The 20,097-nt window shown below is 38.6% G+C and overlaps 1 protein-coding gene across 8 annotated transcripts in view; it reads right to left on the minus strand.

Annotated features, from left to right (window-relative positions):
* LOC137503444 (uncharacterized) overlaps positions 1–20,097 on the minus strand; it is a 366,746-nt gene that overhangs the window by 167,221 nt on the left and 179,428 nt on the right. For 6 of the 8 annotated variants that reach the window (XR_011019125.1, XR_011019124.1, XM_068231027.1 and 3 more), the window contains one exon: positions 19,118–19,160. Coding sequence is in view for 6 of the 8 variants with exons in the window: in XM_068231027.1 (XP_068087128.1) it covers positions 19,118–19,160 (43 nt within the window). In the remaining 2 variants the exon portion in view is untranslated. Of the gene's footprint in view, positions 1–19,117; positions 19,176–20,097 lie in introns of all 8 variants that reach the window. The other 2 variants (XM_068231024.1, XM_068231029.1) reach the window with 1 other exon arrangement.

A 20,097-nucleotide genomic window follows, 5' to 3' on the forward strand; every position in this document is an offset into this window, starting at 1 on the left:
TGCATTTGATTTATAAGAAAAATCCCTCCTCATTGTCGTGATTTTTCTTAACCCAAGTGGGGGAGGGATGTGACCGTTCATGACCTCGTCATACGTATATGGAGACATCCTGTAGAAAGAATATGCCGTTTTCCGCGCGGTTCTACGTCAAATAGCCGCCGAACGGGGATAATCTTGTCGGTTCCGGGATGCGAGCCGCCCCCCGTAGAGTCACGCGCCTCTCCTCTCGTTGCGCGTAATTGAGAAAACAGGGAGTACAGGCGCCCGTAAGTGGAATTCTTTCTCTCTCTGAGCGAGGGAGCTGGAGCGAGCGGGATGTCACATGACTGAGAGGTGAGGTCACGAAGCAGCCCCAAGGAAGTCGTCCCAACATTCTAGACGATATCACCCCACGTATTCCCCTAAATATCTGGTGGTACCAGTGTATCGCTTTCAACTGTTACGAGGCTATCAATATTAATTACTCGGAAATGCTCGATAGATAATTTCAAGTTACAGCTTCAATGAATGAGGGGATTTTATGGGGATTTATCATGTAGAGAACCATTCTACATGATAAGGTTAATGGGAATTGCGCAGGCAGCGAATATCTTGAAGTGAGAAAGACCAGATGCCCGGCTCTGACAGGACCAGGAAATCTAAAAAATCCCCGGAGTCAAGCTCCACCTACTTTAAATTGGTAATGACGCTTTCATGATTACAGGCGAGCCCGTGAAAAATTCGCAATGAAAAATGATCAACGAAAAGCGGGATGTACACGCTTTAATTTGATACTAAATTCAAAGTGTAAATACACCTGCCACCGGAGTGAGGTGTGACAAGGGGGCGTGGACTGATTCCCCCTCCAGAAATAATTCGTTCCACCATATAGGCGAGAGGCAGGAGACCAGGGTAACCCAGTACATTCTGTGTCTTTGGTGTGATCGACATGTCTATTCGTGAGTGAACAGTTATTAGGGATAATTAGTGTTTTACATTGTGGAAATTCTTCATCGAACAGTGATATGTAATAGTCAGTGACAACCTATAGTGAGCGACAGTGCGTTGCAAGCCAGATATTGATCATGCTTCTAATGCAGCCTGTAATGAGCTGGATGTGAATTTTTTTTTCTTTAATTCGGATTATGTGTCAGAAAGGCGCGTGGTGCCCAGGATATAGTTCGATCACAGTGTTGTAGTGAGATTCGAACCGACGACATTAGTGATTGGCATTCAGCCATTGGTTTATAGACCGGGCAGTGTCCGCCGTATTCGCTCTAACGCAGTGAGTTGCACATTGGATTAAATATCAGTGAAGTGGAGTGGGTCGATTGATGACCGATATAAAAAGATATAGTAACACGTATGTTCAAACCCTGTGAGTGCGTCCGTCTAGCGCGTGGTGCTCCTAGAGTCAACTAAAATATTTATGGAGAACTAGTGTGTGCAAGGGAAGGCAATGGTGTCGAGCTGCAGGACAGACTAATAATCTAGGGCTAGGATACTTAAATATACATATGAGTATCTATAGCCGAGACAGGTTTAAATGCACGACACACTTAGTGCATTCATAACGCAATAATCCTTCCTCATTGCATGTATGACCTACGAGAACTTCAGGGCTGGTGAGAGGTCGGCTGTATAGTAACTTCAAAACGTCAGGTATACTCTGGACCTTCCAACGACATCTGAGGATCCAGTCGGCATGCGGACGAACCAGAATATGAAGACCATGGACAACCCTGCCGATCTCAACGCCCCGATGACGGCCTAAGCTGATGGATGTATTCCCTGAGGGCAGCGAGTCGCAGTAGTGATAAGTACTCTTTCATTTATCTCGATAGCTAGTCACTTGTAGGGAAATAAAATTCATTTGCATGTAAATACCTTGAGTATAACGCAGGTTTCAGGGATTATAGTTGATAAGATTTTCCTGTGAGATTTTCTTCGTGGCCGGAGCCACTCATTTTATTAATTAGGGGATATAATGCATGATAATTAATAAGGCCCTAGTATAATTTACAGGTGACGTAATGTAAATAACGGGAATAAAGTTTCATTAGGTGATCCGATCGTCCAAGGCTGAGTGTAACTGCGACGAATCCTCACAAATTTCCTGATTAGTAATTTAGGATGATACGTCACCTGATGATAGAAGTTCCTCCTGTATATATATTAAGGCGGCATACTACAAGACGGCAGTAAACAAAGTGTGGGGTGTACTTGAATTTATAGATGTGATTAACCATGAATCATTTTTATTGTATTTATTTTTATTCTGAAGGCTAGAGTCCTCTGGTTAAATGTGCACTGTTTCGGGAAATGAGGGGAGAAGGGACGGTATGTGATTTGTGAGTTCGTTTGAAAGTACAGTGGTGTGTACATATATGTGTTCTCCGATAGAAGAGACATTTGGAAAATGCCGGCACAGGGATAAGATGGCTGAAGGCATATGTAAAGTAATGCGCTGAGAGTGTCAATGAACTGCAGCAAGAAGGGTTTTTTTTTGCGATAATACGAGAATTTGAATATAGCAAGTAAGGGGATAGCCTTGCTATGTGGGTGAAGGAAAAGAAAATAAAAGACAAGCGAGCCGAACCCTTGACAGGTTTATGGCCGGGGGGAATGAGAGGGTCTCGCTAGCCACTGCATGAAATGTGATGTCCAACTCTCCCTTCTTTATATAGTGGAACGAAACGTGCACAATTCAAGATAAAGACACCGTCGTGCATATCCTAGGTATGACAAATGAATGAACTCCTTCCACCTTTGTTATTATTATTATTATTAAGATAAAAACCAGGATAGGGTTTTAGATTCTTTTTTTTTTGTACACCCCACATATGGAAGTCCTGGGGTCGAAGCCCAGGGTTCGAAGAAGAATGTTGCCCACATGTGGTAACAAATCATGGAAGTCCTGGGCTCGAGAACCCAGGGTTCGAAGAAGACTGTTACCCACATGTGGTAACAAATCGGAGCTGTATCAAGATCCTGTGTCGTTGTTGTTTTTTTTTTTCTCTTCTCTGGCATGGAGAAGCAAATGCAAGGTGTTGTGTTATTTCTTCCAGTGTGTATCTTATATGTTAGGTGATGCAATTTATTAGTTATTGGTTGATATGCCTGTTGTTTTTAGGAACGCCGTTGAAATGTAATGTCACTTGTATTAACGCCTAGGTAAATCCCTATGAAACAGGCGTTATAAGGGGTAAATACTCCGTGTAATAAATCAGACGAGGTCATTAGCATAGAGACTGTGACATAGCTATCATGTATTTCGAAGGGTACTCGAACATTTAAACAAGCTCAATTAACATGATTCGAATGAAGTGGGCGAGACAACTCGTGCCGTAAGAAGATATGCCCTTGTAAATAACATATGTATAGAATGCTTAATATAATAAGATTTTCGTGTGTTAAATAATTCAAAGGGGACGCCCTTTTCAGTGTGCTTAATGATGTAAAGGTTATGAAATGATGAATGCCGGTCTGAGAAAAGGACAGAAAAGGACATTCGAGTTCAGACCTGATTAATAATTAGTGTAGTGTGTTAATAAATATTTCGGCATATCTGTCTGTAATGAAATTTCAAGTGTTTTCCTTAGTTAATTAAAGGTGTTTTTTTAAAAAAATAGACGGCATTCCTTCTCATTAGTAATGTGTTCGTATTCCTCTGATAATCCGAGACTCTTTCCCCTTACTTAGAATTAACTAGTTTAAGCCCCCTTCCGGACATACCACGAACCCAAGCTCTCGAGCAAGCCGAAGGAAACTCAAGTAAGGGTGATGGCTTTCGATTCCAGGGAATGTCCAAGGGTCTCGTCGAATAAATTCTTACAGCCACTTTATAAGCCAATCAATATAAATTGTTATGCACTAGAGCCCTGGACAGGTGCAGTACATTAAGGCTGAAACAGTTTCCAAGGTGAACATTACAGGAATCATTAATGAACAAGGGGAGTGTGTATGCGAGGATCTTCAAAAGGCAGAAGTAGTCAGTCAGCAGTATGTAAAGATTGTTGGTTTCAAGGATAATGTCCAGATAGAGGTGGTGACTAATACTAAAGAAGTATTAAAATCTACCTATGATAACAATGACATTTACAGTAAGATACAAAAGTTGAAAACTAGAAAAGCAGCTGGAATTGATAAGGTTTCGGGGGATATACTAAAGACAATGGGTTAGGATATAGTACCATCTCTGAAGTACTTGTTTGATTATTGTTTGCATGAAGGAACTTTACCAACTGAATGGAGAGTTGCTATTTGTAGCCCTGTATATCAAGGAAAGGGTGATAGACATAAAGCTGAAATTTACAGGCCAGTCAGTTTGATATGCATTGCATGTAAGGTTTGGGAAAGAATTCTTTCTGATTATATAAAACATGCTTGCAAAATTCATAACTGGCTTGATAGAAGGCAGTTAGGGTTTTGGAAACGTTATTCCACTGAAGTCAAACTTGTAGGATTCCAGCAAGATATAGCATATATCCTGGATTCATGAGGTCAATTGGACTGTGTTCCGATTGACCTATCTAAGGCATTTGATAGGGTAGATCATGGGAGACTACTGGCCAAAATGAGTGCAACTGGACTTGACAAAAGAGTGACTGAATGGGTGGCTCTGTTTCTAGAAAATAGAACTCAGAGAATTAGAGTAGGTGAAGTTTTATCTGTCCCTGTAATAATTAAGATGGGAATTCCCCAAGGCAGTATTATTGGACCTTTATGTTTTCATATATATCAATGATATGTGTAAATAAGTGGAATCAGAGATAAGGCTTTTTGCAGATGATGTTACTCTGTATAGAGCAATAAGTAAGTTACTAAGTTGAAAAGGCTAGGAAAGCAACAGATAGGGAATCTGCCACCTGGGCGACTGCCCTAAATGCAGATCAATATTGATTGATTGATTGATTGATTGATTGATTGATTGATTGATTGATTGATTGATTGATTGATTGATTGACAAGATTGTGAGCAACTGCAAAATGACCACAATAATGTTGTGAGATGGACGGTAGGCAATGGTATGATGATAAACAGGGTTAAAAGTCAGGTTGTGAGTTTCACAAATAGGAAAAGTCCTCTCACTTTAAGTATCTAGATGTTAATATAATGAAAGATCTTCATTGGGGTGATCACATAAATATGATTGTTAATAAAGTGTACAGATCTCTGCACATGGTTATGAGGGTATTTAGGGTTTGTAGTAAGGATGTAAAGGAGAAGGCATATAAGTCTCTGGTAAGACCCCAACTAGAATATGGTTCCAGTGTATGGGACCCTCACCAGGATTACTTGATTCAACAATGGGAAAAATTCCAATGAAAAGCAGCTCAATTTGTTCTGGGTGATTTCCAACAAAAGAGTAGCATTACAAAAATGATGCAAAGTTTGAGCTGGGAAGACTTGGGAGAAAGGAGACAAGCTGCTTGACTAAGTTGTATGTTCTGAGCTGTCAGTGAAGAGACGGCGTGGAATGACATCAGTAGACAAATATGTTTGAGTGATGTCTTCAAAAGTACGAAAGATCACAGTATGAAGATAAAGCTGGAATTCAAGAGGGCAAATTTGGGCCTATATTTGTTTATAGGTAGGGGAGATAGGGATTGGAGTAACTTACTGAGGGATATGTTAAATAAATATCCAATTTCTTTACAATCATTTAAGAAAATGCTAGGAAAACAACAGGCAGGGAATCTGCCACCTGGGCGACTGCCCTAAATGCAGATCAGTAGCGATTGTTTCTCCCACACACAATTATAGCACCTATGATGATGAATTATTAGCCGGCTGAGAAACATTTCAGATATCTGCTGCAGGACAGGCAGTTCATAATATTTTCAGACCACAAATGGTTATCGTTTGCTTTCAAAAAATGATTGGACAAAGCAACACCTATACAACAGCAACACCTTGATTTTTTTGTACAGTTCACTGCAGATATTAGATATCTCCCAGGCGGCCTGCTGACACATGCTCTAGGATTGCAGATATTACAATATGTTGCAACAAGTATTTCATATAGTCTTAAGAAAACAGAAACCAGTTCATTGAAATTTTTCACCATGGTTGTATCTGATGGATCTAAGTTGGTTTGTGATAATTTTACAGAGAAACTCAGACCATACATCCTGCCATCCTACAGAGAAAAGGTTTCTCACACATTGCATGACTTAGCTCACCCTGGCATCAAAGGAACAGTGGATTTAATATGACAGCACTTTGTTTGGCCTTCAATGAAACAAGATATAAAGCTGTGATCAAAAACGTGTATTCCTTTTCAAAAAGCAAAGGATTTCAATCACACAAACAGTGCTATCGGAACTTTCAGTCAAGTCAGCGATCGCTTCTCTCACATGTATGTGCACATAGCAGGAACGCAATGTTGTACTCAAGGCTTCACATACCTACTTACTGTTGGCTAGAAGCAGTACCACTAAAGGACATTAATGCAGAATATCTTGCTAATACTCTCTTGGCATTATGGATTGCATGTTTTGGTGTCCCTAAATTCATCACCACTGAGAGAGGACGACAGTTCAATTGGCAACTCTTCACTCACCTCACAAGAGCTTTGGGAATACACTACATAAAAGCTACTGCTTACAGTCCTGGTTCCAATGGGAAAGTTGAATGCTGCCATCACAGTCTCAAGGTTGCCATAAGAACTCACCCCTCAGATGACTGGGTCAACAACTTACCTACCATCTTAATGAGCCTCCGTGCATATGCAATTCCAGAATACAACTATTTATATTTATTTCAAATTAATATTTTTTTTATTACCCAGATTTAGTTTCAGTTGGTCCCTTGCAGTTTATGTTATAAACAATATGAGTAAAGAAATGGAATCACCAAATTTTGTGGAAGATGTTATACTCTTTTTAATAAATAAGTTACAAGGTTATGAGTAACTGCAAAGAGACTGCAACAATATTGTGAAATGGACAGAAGGCAATAGTATGATGATAAATGGAGTAAAAAGTCAGGTTGTGAGTTTCACTAATAGGAAAAGTCCTCTCAGTTTTAATTACTGCGACGATGGGGTGAAAGTTCCTAATGGAGAGTGAGACAATAATTTACGATACCCTCATTGTTGGACATGTATATTTGTGTGTGGGGTCTTTTATCTGCAATTATCGGCCATTGTTGAACTGCCGTTAATTTATGTGCCGGTACTGTGGGTATTTAAAATGCATTTAAAATCCATTATTACGTCAATAATTTTGATTTTCCTTATTGGCCCAATAAGCTAATCCTTGACTTGAGCATGCGTAGTGTCTCTCTTGAAGGGAGCGCGCTGCAGTTGACTTGCTGTCTCGTCAACTAGCGAGCAAGTAGTCTTGTTCTGACCGAGCAGCGAGATGGATGCCATTAGCCTTGTTCCTAAAAAGACTTTGAAGGCTGGTGAAATGGAGATAGATACTCCCGGTTAGGCGGGAGATAGAATAGGCAATGGCCTGAATACGTTTTCTGTCTTGTTATGTTCCACTAGTGATAGTAACTTTGTATTTTGGTGATTCTTTTAATTCTACTATGTGAGTGTTAAGTGTGAGCCTGCATGCCAAGGCAGGCAGATTATCTCTGAAAACATGTTTCTGGTGTAAGTTGTGATAAGGGATTGTACTAATTTGGATATAAAACCACCAGCATGTAAGTAATATTTATTCAAAAATTATCTTGGAGCAACGCATACTTCAGTGGATTACTTGGAGGAGACATTGTTTACAACCGTCGTCTTGGAATTTTCAAAAACATTATCTTGTCCGTTAACGAACCAACGTTATCACTGTTATTTAATTTTAGGCCTACCTGGAGTTATCGCCAATGTAGTGTGAATTGAATTTGAACTCTATACCCGGTATTCGGAAATTTACTAGCCGACTGGAAAATTTAAATCGCTCTTGATAAAATCCTCATGTAAAAGTGATATGTAAATTTAATTACGAGGCGAATTGGAAACTCGCGGTGAGCATATGTGCTTTATGTCATTCCTTCCTTGCTGTTATTGAGATTGTTGTACGTTTTTTTTGGTTTTCTGCTCCATTTACGGTGTGCGTATTGTTTTGGTTGTTCGTATTTTTATTATTATTATTATTATTATTGTTAGGTGTGTTTCTCTCTCTGCCTGTTTTCTCTGATTTTGAAATGCGTACTCTGATTGTAGCGTATTTAGTGTGATTTTCCAAATTGTGTCGTGTTGCTATGTAATCCTTTCTTGCCGATATTACCCGCGTTCGGTCTTATCTCATGTGCTCATTGTTGTGGCTTCCAAGGCCACCTCGTAATTAATTTAATAACGACCATCTTGGTCTTATGTAAAATTATTCTTTATAGGAAATGCCACCTTCTATGAATTTAATCTCATGATACATGTAATTATAATTTTTTATTATTATTATTATTAGTCATGTCAGTACTCCTCGGTTGTAGAAATCTGAAATTTCTTTGCCCGGTTCTTGAACTTCGGGGTGATTAACGCTCACATTCCTTACGTAGTTTTGTTACGTCACTAGCCTAAATACTTATTATCTGGTAAACGCTAAAATTTTGGCAGGCTTTGCCTATTATTAAATGAAATTTTAATAGCTTGGGTCGTGAGTTGCTAGTGGACCTTTAGCGTGTGTGGTTGTTCGTTTTACATTGTGGAACATAATTTTTTTTTCTCCCCTTGTAATACTGTATGAATTTGGGGAATATTTTTCTGGTTCCTAGTTATTAACTTTTGGTTCGTTTCTTTAAGTTATTTTGTAATTTTGGTTCTGCTTGGCACATATTTCGGGTTTGTGTGTATGGTGTGTATTGCCTAGTGATTGACAAAAGGAAGATTGAATCCTTGTTGCAACAAGTTAATTATCTATGGCCAGTAATTAATTTACAATGGTATATCTTAAAGTTTAAAATCTAATTTTAAAATTAAAAATAATATATATTTTTTTTTACAAAAGGCATTTGTTAATAAGATTGTAATCCTCTTCTGTATTATAATTCTGCTACTGGTCTGAGTTAGTACCATTTAGTTTTAATGAATTCAGTTCATTTATTTAAATGTTAAGTGTTTTGAAAGAAAGTTATTTACCCTTTATTTTTTTTTGAAAGAAAGTGTTTATTTAACCATAAATACTATGAATTAATTTTTTTTCTCTTTAAGTAAACATCTTATTTACGATTTTATTTCGTCTGTCATTTAGTAGTTAACAATGTTGACCTGCCAACCTGTCAAATGTTAATGTCAGATCCTGCCCTTTTCACTCCCTATTTTGCCCTCCACGCTTCATATTTGGTGCTACTGCCCTTATGGTAAGTATTGAGTTTGGTTTTCGTTGTTGTTTGGTGCTTTTCTTGATAAGGTTGCAGTAGTGTTGTGGTAGCTTTCGCCGTGGTTGTTGTTGTTGTTCTAACAACTTGATAAGTTGCACAGGTCAATGTTGCTGGCTGCTAAAAGTGACCAACCTTTTAAACTTCAATTGTAAAACTGAGATGGACCAAAATAATCCCTTCCTATGTATGTTTCACGTTTGATCGAGACTTGCTTGTTGCTGCCTTCTTGGCCTTGGAGTATGGCGTGGCTCTGTATTTGTGCACTTGCTGCTTGTTTCATTTACCATGTTCTGTGGTCATGGAATCCTGTTGGTTTTGGGGTCTGCTTATACTATACCTGCCATGTCGGGGTAAGTTGAAGACCATTCTCACTTTTATTAATAATTAATTTGTAGTATTTACTTAATCTGCTTTCTGATTTAAATAATTGAAAGTTTCTTCCACATTTTACCTTAATGATGTGATGTTCTTTGACCTTGTTATCTGCAGCTTCTTTGTATACTATAGGTCTTGCTGAAATTGCTGTGCTTGTCCTTGGTGGGATTTACTTGGATTAATTTGTGTTGGGTTTTGGAACTGCTGTGGTGACCCTGATTTAAATTCTAAGTGATGTTTTTATTCCAGTTTCATCCATGGTCCAGAGTGTGTGATATGAAATTGTACTGTAATAAAATTTTCTCTTGCAGTGACTGTGTACCCACCTCGCTGTTTGGCCTGAACATGTGAAATTGATTTACAATCTTGACCCATGGTGACTCTCTCCTTCCACCTTATTTTACTGTTCTGCCTTGTCCAGGTTACTATGTGTCATGTGTTATTATTCTGAGTTTGTTTAATGTGGTGAGTTCTCATGTGTTGATAATTCTTGCTTGTGTATATTGGTTCATATCTGGGTCATGTGTTGTGGGATTTCTTCCTATTTTACCTTATGTGGTCTTGTGCATGTTCCCGTTCTTGATATGGTGTTGTTGTAGGTCTGTATTGATCTCGTGGATGATTATGTCATGTGATTATGGTGTATTGATGGGAATCTCACTTGGATTTGTTGTGTTTAATGCTATTTGTGTAACCTTGGGCAATCTTCTTATTGTCATATACTCTGAAAAGCTTTTCCTGATTGAATGGTGATAGGCTACGTCTGTATGGTTCATCTGAGATGGTATTATCTTTTTAATTTGATGTGTCCATGTCAGGTAGCTCTGTCAGTTCTGTTGTGGAGTGATTAATTTCAGTACCTGATGTTATTTATGTTTTAGTCCTTTTGGTACTACTCATCGCCTGTTATTCACCCTTTTCTGCTGTGTGCATGTACTTCACTCATGTGGTCTTGTTGTAATGAGGTGTGGTCTTAATTTATTTGTAAATTTGTGATTTTCTTGACCTGGTTAATTGTAGTCATTGTGTATTAGCTTCTTCCCCTTGCATATTTTCTGTCAGGTGTCTGTGTACTAAACTCTTGCTCTGGGTTTCATTCTCTGCTGCTCTAAGTGTGACTAGTGTCACGCATGTGTGTGATCTTCTGGTGCTGGTTAATGATATCAGTTTTGGCCATGTGCTTGAGTGAATTTTCATTCTTCCTGATTTTTCATTGCTAGTCCTGGTGGGTTGTTCCATGTGCTGATTCTTGGTCATCCTTATCTCTTGTCGTTATACCTATGTGTTGTTACTGGTACTTCATGGCGGTTGTGTGGGTTCATTTCTGAGTTCTGATGTGGAGTACAGCTGGCTTATCGCTTAAACGACCCTTCGTTTTTACTGTGTCTTCATGTTGGGATTTTGGTTGTGAGTTTCGCAATTGTTGTGTTGTTACTGGTACTGTTCTTTATCTAATTATGGTGGAATCTGCTCTGAAATTAACCTTCTGTAGTAAATCTTCCTTCCTGTTCATTTTCTGTGGGTTATGGGAGTGTAATTGGTAAATCTTGTCATTTCCTCAATGTACACTGTCCTGATCATATCTTCATTTGATGTCTAGTGGTATGAGAGCTTATGTCGCTTTTGATTTGTATCCGTGGATCTGATGTTGTATGTGATTCGGTATTATTATGAAGAATTTGTGTACGAGAACTTTTCCTTGCACCTGGTGGTTGTGTCTGTGTAACGTCTTCCGTTTTATCTTATTTACATAAGGTATTCCTTTGTTCGTGCCTTCCGTAGTTCCTCATCTGGTTTAGTAAGGTAACCCCTTATAACTCTGTCGCTTCTGGCTCTACCCTGCATGTTTTTGCAACACTATATTGTTGGCTGGTTGTCATCTGACTGTTCTGGGTTCTATTCCAATGAGTATGGGATCATTTGGGGTAAATCCGGCACTGTCGCTAAAATTCCTTGTCCGTCGTTGGGGTATGGGACCCAACTGATTGACTGAAGGCTCTTCTCCATCAACTTATGCGCTTTGTCATCGTGTAATCTATCACTTCTTCATCGTTTATGTTTTATTGTATCCCGTGTATTCCGACTGGCTGGTAGGGTGTCTGTGGTGATTGGCCTAATCACACAGGGTGGACTGTTGTTTTGCCACCATATTATTAGTCCTGGGTTATCCAGAGGTTCTTCTGAACACTTGATGGTTGTGATAATACACCTGTGCTCAGTATATTCAAAGATTATTTATATGGAGAGGTAACTTTCCCTGAATTTTGGCCCTTGTTATGCTGCGTTGAGCTGATTCCGTTTGATGTAATGTCTTTTCCATGTCTTGTCAGTTGTTCTCTATCGTCCTGACTGTAATTGTTGGCTCTCATGTGGTTGTTGGCCTCGGTAATGGTTGTATGGTGATCTCTTGCGGACACACATTGTGTACACCCCTCTACCTATTATATTGTCGACGAAGTCTCCAGATATTGCCATGGCTTGCTTCTTATTCTTGGTCGATTATCCATGTGATTGCTACGTTATGGTTGCGGATGGTTGTGTATACTGTAATTTTTCTGCCTCTTCGTTACCTGTTTTCCTAATTTTGTGATCTGGGTTATCTCATTTCTGTAGATGGTTTTCATGTAGGTGTATCGCTAGGTACCTCTAGCATATGATTTTCCGTTGTTACCTCCATGTACCCCCTAGTCATTTATCTTTCCTGCTCTTGGTCTTAAGGATCTTTCTGGTATCTGTACTGTCCTGTGGAATTATGTAATGTGTGGAAGTATGCTAGTATTTCATGTAAAAGAATGTGTAAACTATAATGGTCTTCGACCTATCAAATTGTTGGGTCTATTGAATTTTACTTAACTTGCTGGGACTAAAACCGCTGTAACTTGCCACTGGACTCCATGAGCCACCTTAAATATTCAAAATTACATTTCTGATCTCTTGCGATTAGTCTCGATACTAGTATATTGAAGTCTTGGAATATTTCAGTTGAGTTATTTTTCACTTTTCTTAATATGTAAGTCTTATTCAAAGGTTGGATGGGTAATACTATAACTCATGAATTGGTAATTAAAAAATTTGTGTATGTTTGCTTACTGGTCAACAAAAGAATGTAAAATAACTAAATTATTTTGGTAATTCTTCAAATGCTGATACAAAATATGTGGTCTGGTATAATGACGTTAACGGTGTTACTTATACGTTTAACTCGAGGGCAAAATTGGAGCTATTATCGCTGGTAAATTTGGACATGTGGAACTTGTGTAACTCCTCGAAGCATAATGTAATATTACAAGGTGTCCTGGAAACCTAGTTGGAAAAATGTTGTGGTCTCTAACATGTGTGGTTGAACCATTTTGGTTCAGTGTGGTCTGTAAATATGCACTTGGTCCCTCGCTTTTGCTCGTGTGTGTGGTGTTTCAGTTTTAATCGCGCGGCGTTACACCCATGCATCTGCTGAACGGAGAACTAGTGTATGAAATATCTATGGTTGCTTACTACGCCATGTGCTGGTGTGATTAAACTATGTTGTGTACTGTCAACTGGTGTGGTGTGTGATGTGACGCTGGCCCCGTTGTATCTCTTCGGTCACACTCAACGTGTTTATCTACTGGTATTTGGTGAAGTTCTGCTATCCCTCAACCAAGTAAGACCTTTCCATGTTACTGTACTTAATATGTTGGACTATCATCTCTGTATCAACGTGTGAAGATTTATTTTGGACATTGAAATTGTACCATATAATTTTGTATCCCAACGTCTTGACCCTTCGCCACCCCGTGTTTTGGCTTACGGAGGGGAGAACTGAGACAATAATTTACGATACCCTCATTGTTGGACATGTATATTTGTGTGTGGGGTCTTTTATCTGCAATTATCGGCCATTGTTGAACTGCCGTTAATTTATGTGCCGGTACTGTGGGTATTTAAAATGCATTTAAAATCCATTATTACGTCAATAATTTTGATTTTCCTTATTGGCCCAATAAGCTAATCCTTGACTTGAGCATGCGTAGTGTCTCTCTTGAAGGGAGCGCTCTGCAGTTGATTTGCTGTCTCGTCAACTAGCGAGCAAGTAGTCTTGTTCTGACCGAGCAGCGAGATGGACGCCATTAGCCTTGTTCCTAAAAAGACTTTGAAGGCTGGTGAAATGGAGATAGATACTCCCGGTTAGGCGGGAGATAGAATAGGCAATGGCCTGAATACGTTTTCTGTCTTGTTATGTTCCACTAGTGATAGTAACTTTGTATTTTGGTGATTCTTTTAATTCTACTATGTGAGTGTTAAGTGTGAGCCTGCATGCCAAGGCAGGCAGATTATCTCTGAAAACATGTTTCTGGTGTAAGTTGTGATAAGGGATTGTACTAATTTGGATATAAAACCACCAGCATGTAAGTAATATTTATTCAAAAATTATCTTGGAGCAACGCATACTTCAGTGGATTACTTGGAGGAGACATTGTTTACAACCGTCGTCTTGGAATTTTCAAAAACATTATCTTGTCCGTTAACGAACCGTTATCACTGTTATTTAATTTTAGGCCTACCTGGAGTTATCGCCAATGTAGTGTGAATTGAATTTGAACTCTATACCCGGTATTTGGAAATTTACTAGCCGACTGGAAAATTTAAATCGCTCTTGATAAAATCCTCATGTAAAAGTGATATGTAAATTTAATTACGAGGCGAATTGGAAACTCGCGGTGAGCATATGTGCTTTATGTCATTCCTTCCTTGCTGTTATTGAGATTGTTGTACGTTTTTTTTTGGTTTTCTGCTCCATTTACGGTGTGCGTATTGTTTTGGTTGTTCGTATTTTTATTATTATTATTATTATTATTGTTAGGTGTGTTTCTCTCTCTGCCTGTTTTCTCTGATTTTGAAATGCGTACTCTGATTGTAGCGTATTTAGTGTGATTTTCCAAATTGTGTCGTGTTGCTATGTAATCCTTTCTTGCCGATATTACCCGCGTTCGGTCTTATCTCATGTGCTCATTGTTGTGGCTTCCAAGGCCACCTCGTAATTAATTTAATAACGACCATCTTGGTCTTATGTAAAATTATTCTTTATAGGAAATGCCACCTTCTATGAATTTAATCTCATGATACATGTAATTATAATTTTTTATTATTATTATTATTAGTCATGTCAGTACTCCTCGGTTGTAGAAATCTGAAATTTCTTTGCCCGGTTCTTGAACTTCGGGGTGATTAACGCTCACATTCCTTACGTAGTTTTGTTACGTCACTAGCCTAAATACTTATTATCTGGTAAACGCTAAAATTTTGGCAGGCTTTGCCTATTATTAAATGAAATTTTAATAGCTTGGGTCGTGAGTTGCTAGTGGACCTTTAGCGTGTGTGGTTGTTCGTTTTACATTGTGGAACATAATTTTTTTTTCTCCCCTTGTAATACTGTATGAATTTGGGGAATATTTTTCTGGTTCCTAGTTATTAACTTTTGGTTCGTTTCTTTAAGTTATTTTGTAATTTTGGTTCTGCTTGGCACATATTTCGGGTTTGTGTGTATGGTGTGTATTGCCTAGTGATTGACAAAAGGAAGATTGAATCCTTGTTGCAACAAGTTAATTATCTATGGCCAGTAATTAATTTACAATGGTATATCTTAAAGTTTAAAATCTAATTTTAAAATTAAAAATAATATATATATTTTTTTACAAAAGGCATTTGTTAATAAGATTGTAATCCTCTTCTGTATTATAATTCTGCTACTGGTCTGAGTTAGTACCATTCAGTTTTAATGAATTCAGTTCATTTATTTAAATGTTAAGTGTTTTGAAAGAAAGTTATTTACCCTTTATTTTTTTTTGAAAGAAAGTGTTTATTTAACCATAAATACTATGAATTAATTTTTTTTCTCTTTAAGTAAACATCTTATTTACGATTTTATTTCGTCTGTCATTTAGTAGTTAACAATGTTGACCTGCCAACCTGTCAAATGTTAATGTCAGATCCTGCCCTTTTCACTCCCTATTTTGCCCTCCACGCTTCATATTTGGTGCTACTGCCCTTATGGTAAGTATTGAGTTTGGTTTTCGTTGTTGTTTGGTGCTTTTCTTGATAAGGTTGCAGAGAGCACTGGAAGTAGGTAGGTATTAATATAAGAAATGATCATCATTGGGGTAATCACATAAACAGAATTGAAATAGAGGTTACAGATCTCTTCACATGGTTATGAATGTATTTATGGGTTGTAGTTAGGATGTAAAGGAGAGGGTGTGTAAGTCTCTGGTAAGACTCCAATTAAAGTATGGTTCCAGTGTATGGGACCTTCCCCAGGATTACTTGATTACAGAACTGGAAAAAATCCGAAGAAATGCAGCTTGATTTGTTATGGGTGATTTCCTACAAAAATGTTGCAAACTTTGGCTGGGAAGACTAGAGAGGAAGGAGACGAGCTGTTCGACTAAGCGGCATGTATTAAATAACACTTGTATGTTTCATTATTCATCCACCTATTTTATCACATGTAATAAGCGGCAAGTTCCGAGCTGTCTGTGGAAAGATGGCACGGAATGACATTAGTTGTTGAATAATTTGTGTGGTGTTTTAAAAATAAGAAAGATCACAATATGAAGACAATGTTGGAATTCACAAGGAAAATTTGGGGCAAATATTCATGTATAGAAAAAGGAGTTAGGGATTGGAACAATTTGCAAAGGAAGATGTTTGATTAATTTCCAAATTCTTTGCAATTATTCAAGAAAAGTCTAGGTAAATGACAGATATGGGAACTGCCACCTGTGCAGCTGCCATAAATGCATATCACTGACTAATTGAATGATTGATCGATCGATCAATTGATTGATTGATTGATTGATTGATTGATTGATTGATTGATTGATTGATTGATGTCAACGCCAAGTATCACCAACATGGAAACATTTTTCAATCGTGTTAATTGGCGATGGTGGTTTTACCGTAAATATGTTAACGTGAAATCTGTGTGGTCATATCGGCAAGGAAAACTGTAAAGATGACTATTAAAATGAGAAAAAAATTGTGAAGGAATATCATTAAAGGAAAAGGAGGACTCCCTTTACAATGGATATTCTAATGTCACATAGTCTGAAGAAAACTAAATATGAGTGCCTACATTATCAGAAGTCCATAAACTTGATAAACAATAACATTACGTTGACTATTGTTGTTGTGATGTGCTTTGTCTCCTTTCCTCCCACGCATCTCTGATAGATGGCATTACTACTGTATGCCCAGTAGAATAGCCTCATGGATTATTGGTAGGAAGTAGCTGAGGGGTCAGATAACTTTCTTTTTTCTTCTTTAGCATACTGTTCCTCTGGTTCATACATGTGCTGATAACTACTGTTACATGACACACTGATTCATCACAGTATTCTAGCAATTCAATTCCTGTTATGAGGTGCTTAACGGAAAACATCAGAGCAGTGTTCACCACTGTCTGTGGCGGGATTTTTACAGCACTGGAACTTGCCACTGATTGAACGCCAGCATAGTACTGTTCATAGAAAGGGAGAACCTGTCTAGCTTCTTTTGATCGAGCACGCCATACAATAAGATTGCATTTAGATGCAATGTTCCCGTCTGTTAATTTTATACTCAGACCAAAATACTGATGCGATTGTAATGACTTTTGGAATTAAGTTTAATATTTGTCTGGGTCTGTTACAACATCACAGGAAAAATGGATATGTGAATATAATGAAACTTGGTATTCGGTTTAGAATAACATTGAGTATGATCATAGCTATAAGTTGTTCAAACAATTTCACCAGAAGAGGTTGCATCGGACGGGGCCTAAAGTAAAAAACAAGTTGTATCTCTCTCATGGTTGGTTTTACATGAAAATAGCTCCTCGCAATTTTTTGTTCTATACCTTTTTCTGATACAGCAAAAACTAAGGGAAATGTCAGTGGCAGTCATGTGAAAGAGCAAGTAACTTGACAGACTCTAAAGACAGTTGTTATGGAAATGGTTCTGGCAAATTTTCAATGTCCTCATATATCTAGCAGTAGTTTTTAAAATTATTTTGTATGGGAAGAAAGAGATCAAATGAAGATCAGCAATAATGCAAAAGAATATGAAAGTGCAAAGGGTCACAGAGAGCAAGAAAGGGAGAACATCGCTACAAGCCACTGTCAGGCTAATGTGCCTCAAAATACAGGGGAACAATACGAGGAGTGGACAAACATGTAATCATGCACACGCTAGGTAATGGGTACTACTGCTAGTAATAATAATAATAAGTTTCACATCCAACCTCTGCCCGTCGTAAGAGGCGACTAAAAGAGGCTCCAGAGGCTCTGAACTTTGGAGCGTGGGTTGGAGACCACGGGGCCCTTAGCTGAATCCTGGCATTGCTTCCACTTACTTATGCCAGGCTCCTCACTTTCATCTATCCTATCCGACCTCCCTTGGTCAACTCTTGTTCTTTTCCGACCCCGACGCTATTAGGTTTGCGAGGGCTAGGGAGTCTTTCATTTTCACGCCCTTCGTGGCCCTTCTCTTCCTTTGGCCGATAGCTTCATTTTTTCGAAGTGTCGGATCCCTTCCATTTTTTCCCTCTGATAAGTGTTAAATAGAGGATGGTTGCCTAGTTGTACTTCCTCTTAAAACAATAATCACCACCACCACCACTTATTACTTTTATGGGTTTTGCAGACATTGTGATGCCAGAATTCTTTCCCGCAGGAGTTCTTTTACGAGCCAGTAAATGTACCGACATGAGGCTGACATATTTGAGCACCTTCGAATACCAAAGGACTGAGCCGACTTGGACTAGAAAGCCAGTACCTTAACCGTCTGAGCCACTCCCATTAAATTAAAGTGTCCCTAACCCAGTGAAGTGAACTCAATGCTCAGGTCCACTCTTCCTCTCTCATGAACCTGATGGTATTTCCACACCCCTCATGGTCCTTGCCTTCCATTGGCCAACACCTTCATTCTTCAAGCTGGCCATGAGATAGCTGTGCGCTTGCTGTTGCTAGCCCTGTAGATGGTCTTCTCTAGTTTCCCATTTGACCATCGCTTCCTTCCATTCCCTACACCTTTGCAATGACTTTGTCTTTTTAGTTTCAGAGTTAAGAGAGAATGACCCTTTCCTTTCTCAAACCGTGTGGGTGGGAGCAGAATAACCTGCCTCCTGTAAGAGGAGACTGAATGGGGAATCAGTGCTCTCAACTTGAGAGCCCGGCATTGCTTCCACTTAAGCCAGGCTTTTCACTTTGACCGTTCCTGTCGGCCCTCTCTAGGTCAACTTTTATTCTCTTCCAGCCCTGACAGTTGTGAGGCCTATAGTGGCCCTTGCCTTTCTTTTGCCCACATATTTTTTCTTCAAAGAACTGCACCTCAACCATTTTCTTCTCTTCTTATCAGTGATAAGAGGCAAGGGTTCTCCTTAAAATAGTAACAATATTAACTTGTATTAAGATAGTCAACATACCTGATGCTGGGCCACGCCTCTCCCGTTTTGTGCCGTTTATACTCTGAAACAATAGAAACTGCCCATAGAACAGGAAATATATAAAGAAATTAGTAGATGGAAGCATAAAAATGAGTTGAAAAGGCGTTTGGAGGAGTCTCTACTCACAACTGATGATTATTCTTTCATGGGAATATCGGACAGTGAATAGGACAGGCAAGTATTTCTTCTGCTGATTTTCTGTATCTTAACTGTTCATTTCTATTGGGCACATTTCTAGTAATGGAAGAATTATAATCCCCAGGGGCTTCCATAACTTGGGATTGTAGGTTGGTGACCATGGTTCCCTTAGCTGAATCTCGCATACCTTCCATTTAGTTGTGTCAGGCTCTTTGATTTCATCTTTTGAATCTGACATCCACAGGTCAAATCTTGTCCTTTCCGCACCAGGACCGGCAAGGGGAGTCTTTCATTTTCACGCCCTTCCTGGCCCTTTCCACTTTTTGTTGATACATTTATTCTTTGAAGTGTTTTCCCTATGACAGGTGTTAATAGAGGATGGTTGTACAGTTAAAACTTCCTCTTAAAACAATAATCACCATCACCACTCTTCCATTTACCATGTGATAAGTGTTAATAAAGGATGGTTGTCCAGTTATACCTCCTCTTAAAACAGTAATCACCACTCATATATTCACCATGTCACAAATGTTAATAGAGGATGGATGTCCAGTTATACTTCCTCTTCAAACAGTAATCACCACTCTTATATTTAAGATGTGATAAATGTTAATAGAGGATGGTGGTCCAGTTAAACTTCCTCTTAAAACAGTAATCACTATCACCACTTTTCCATTTACCCTGTGATAAGTGTTAATAAAGGATGGTTGTCCAGTTATACCTCCTCTTAAAACAGTAATCACCACTCTTATATTCACCATGTGATAAATGTTAATAGAGGATTGTTGTCCTGTTATACTTCCTCTTAAAACAGTAATTAC

Source organism: Anabrus simplex, unplaced genomic scaffold (assembly GCF_040414725.1).
Source record: "Anabrus simplex isolate iqAnaSimp1 unplaced genomic scaffold, ASM4041472v1 ctg00000124.1, whole genome shotgun sequence".
NCBI lineage: Eukaryota > Metazoa > Arthropoda > Insecta > Orthoptera > Tettigoniidae > Anabrus > Anabrus simplex.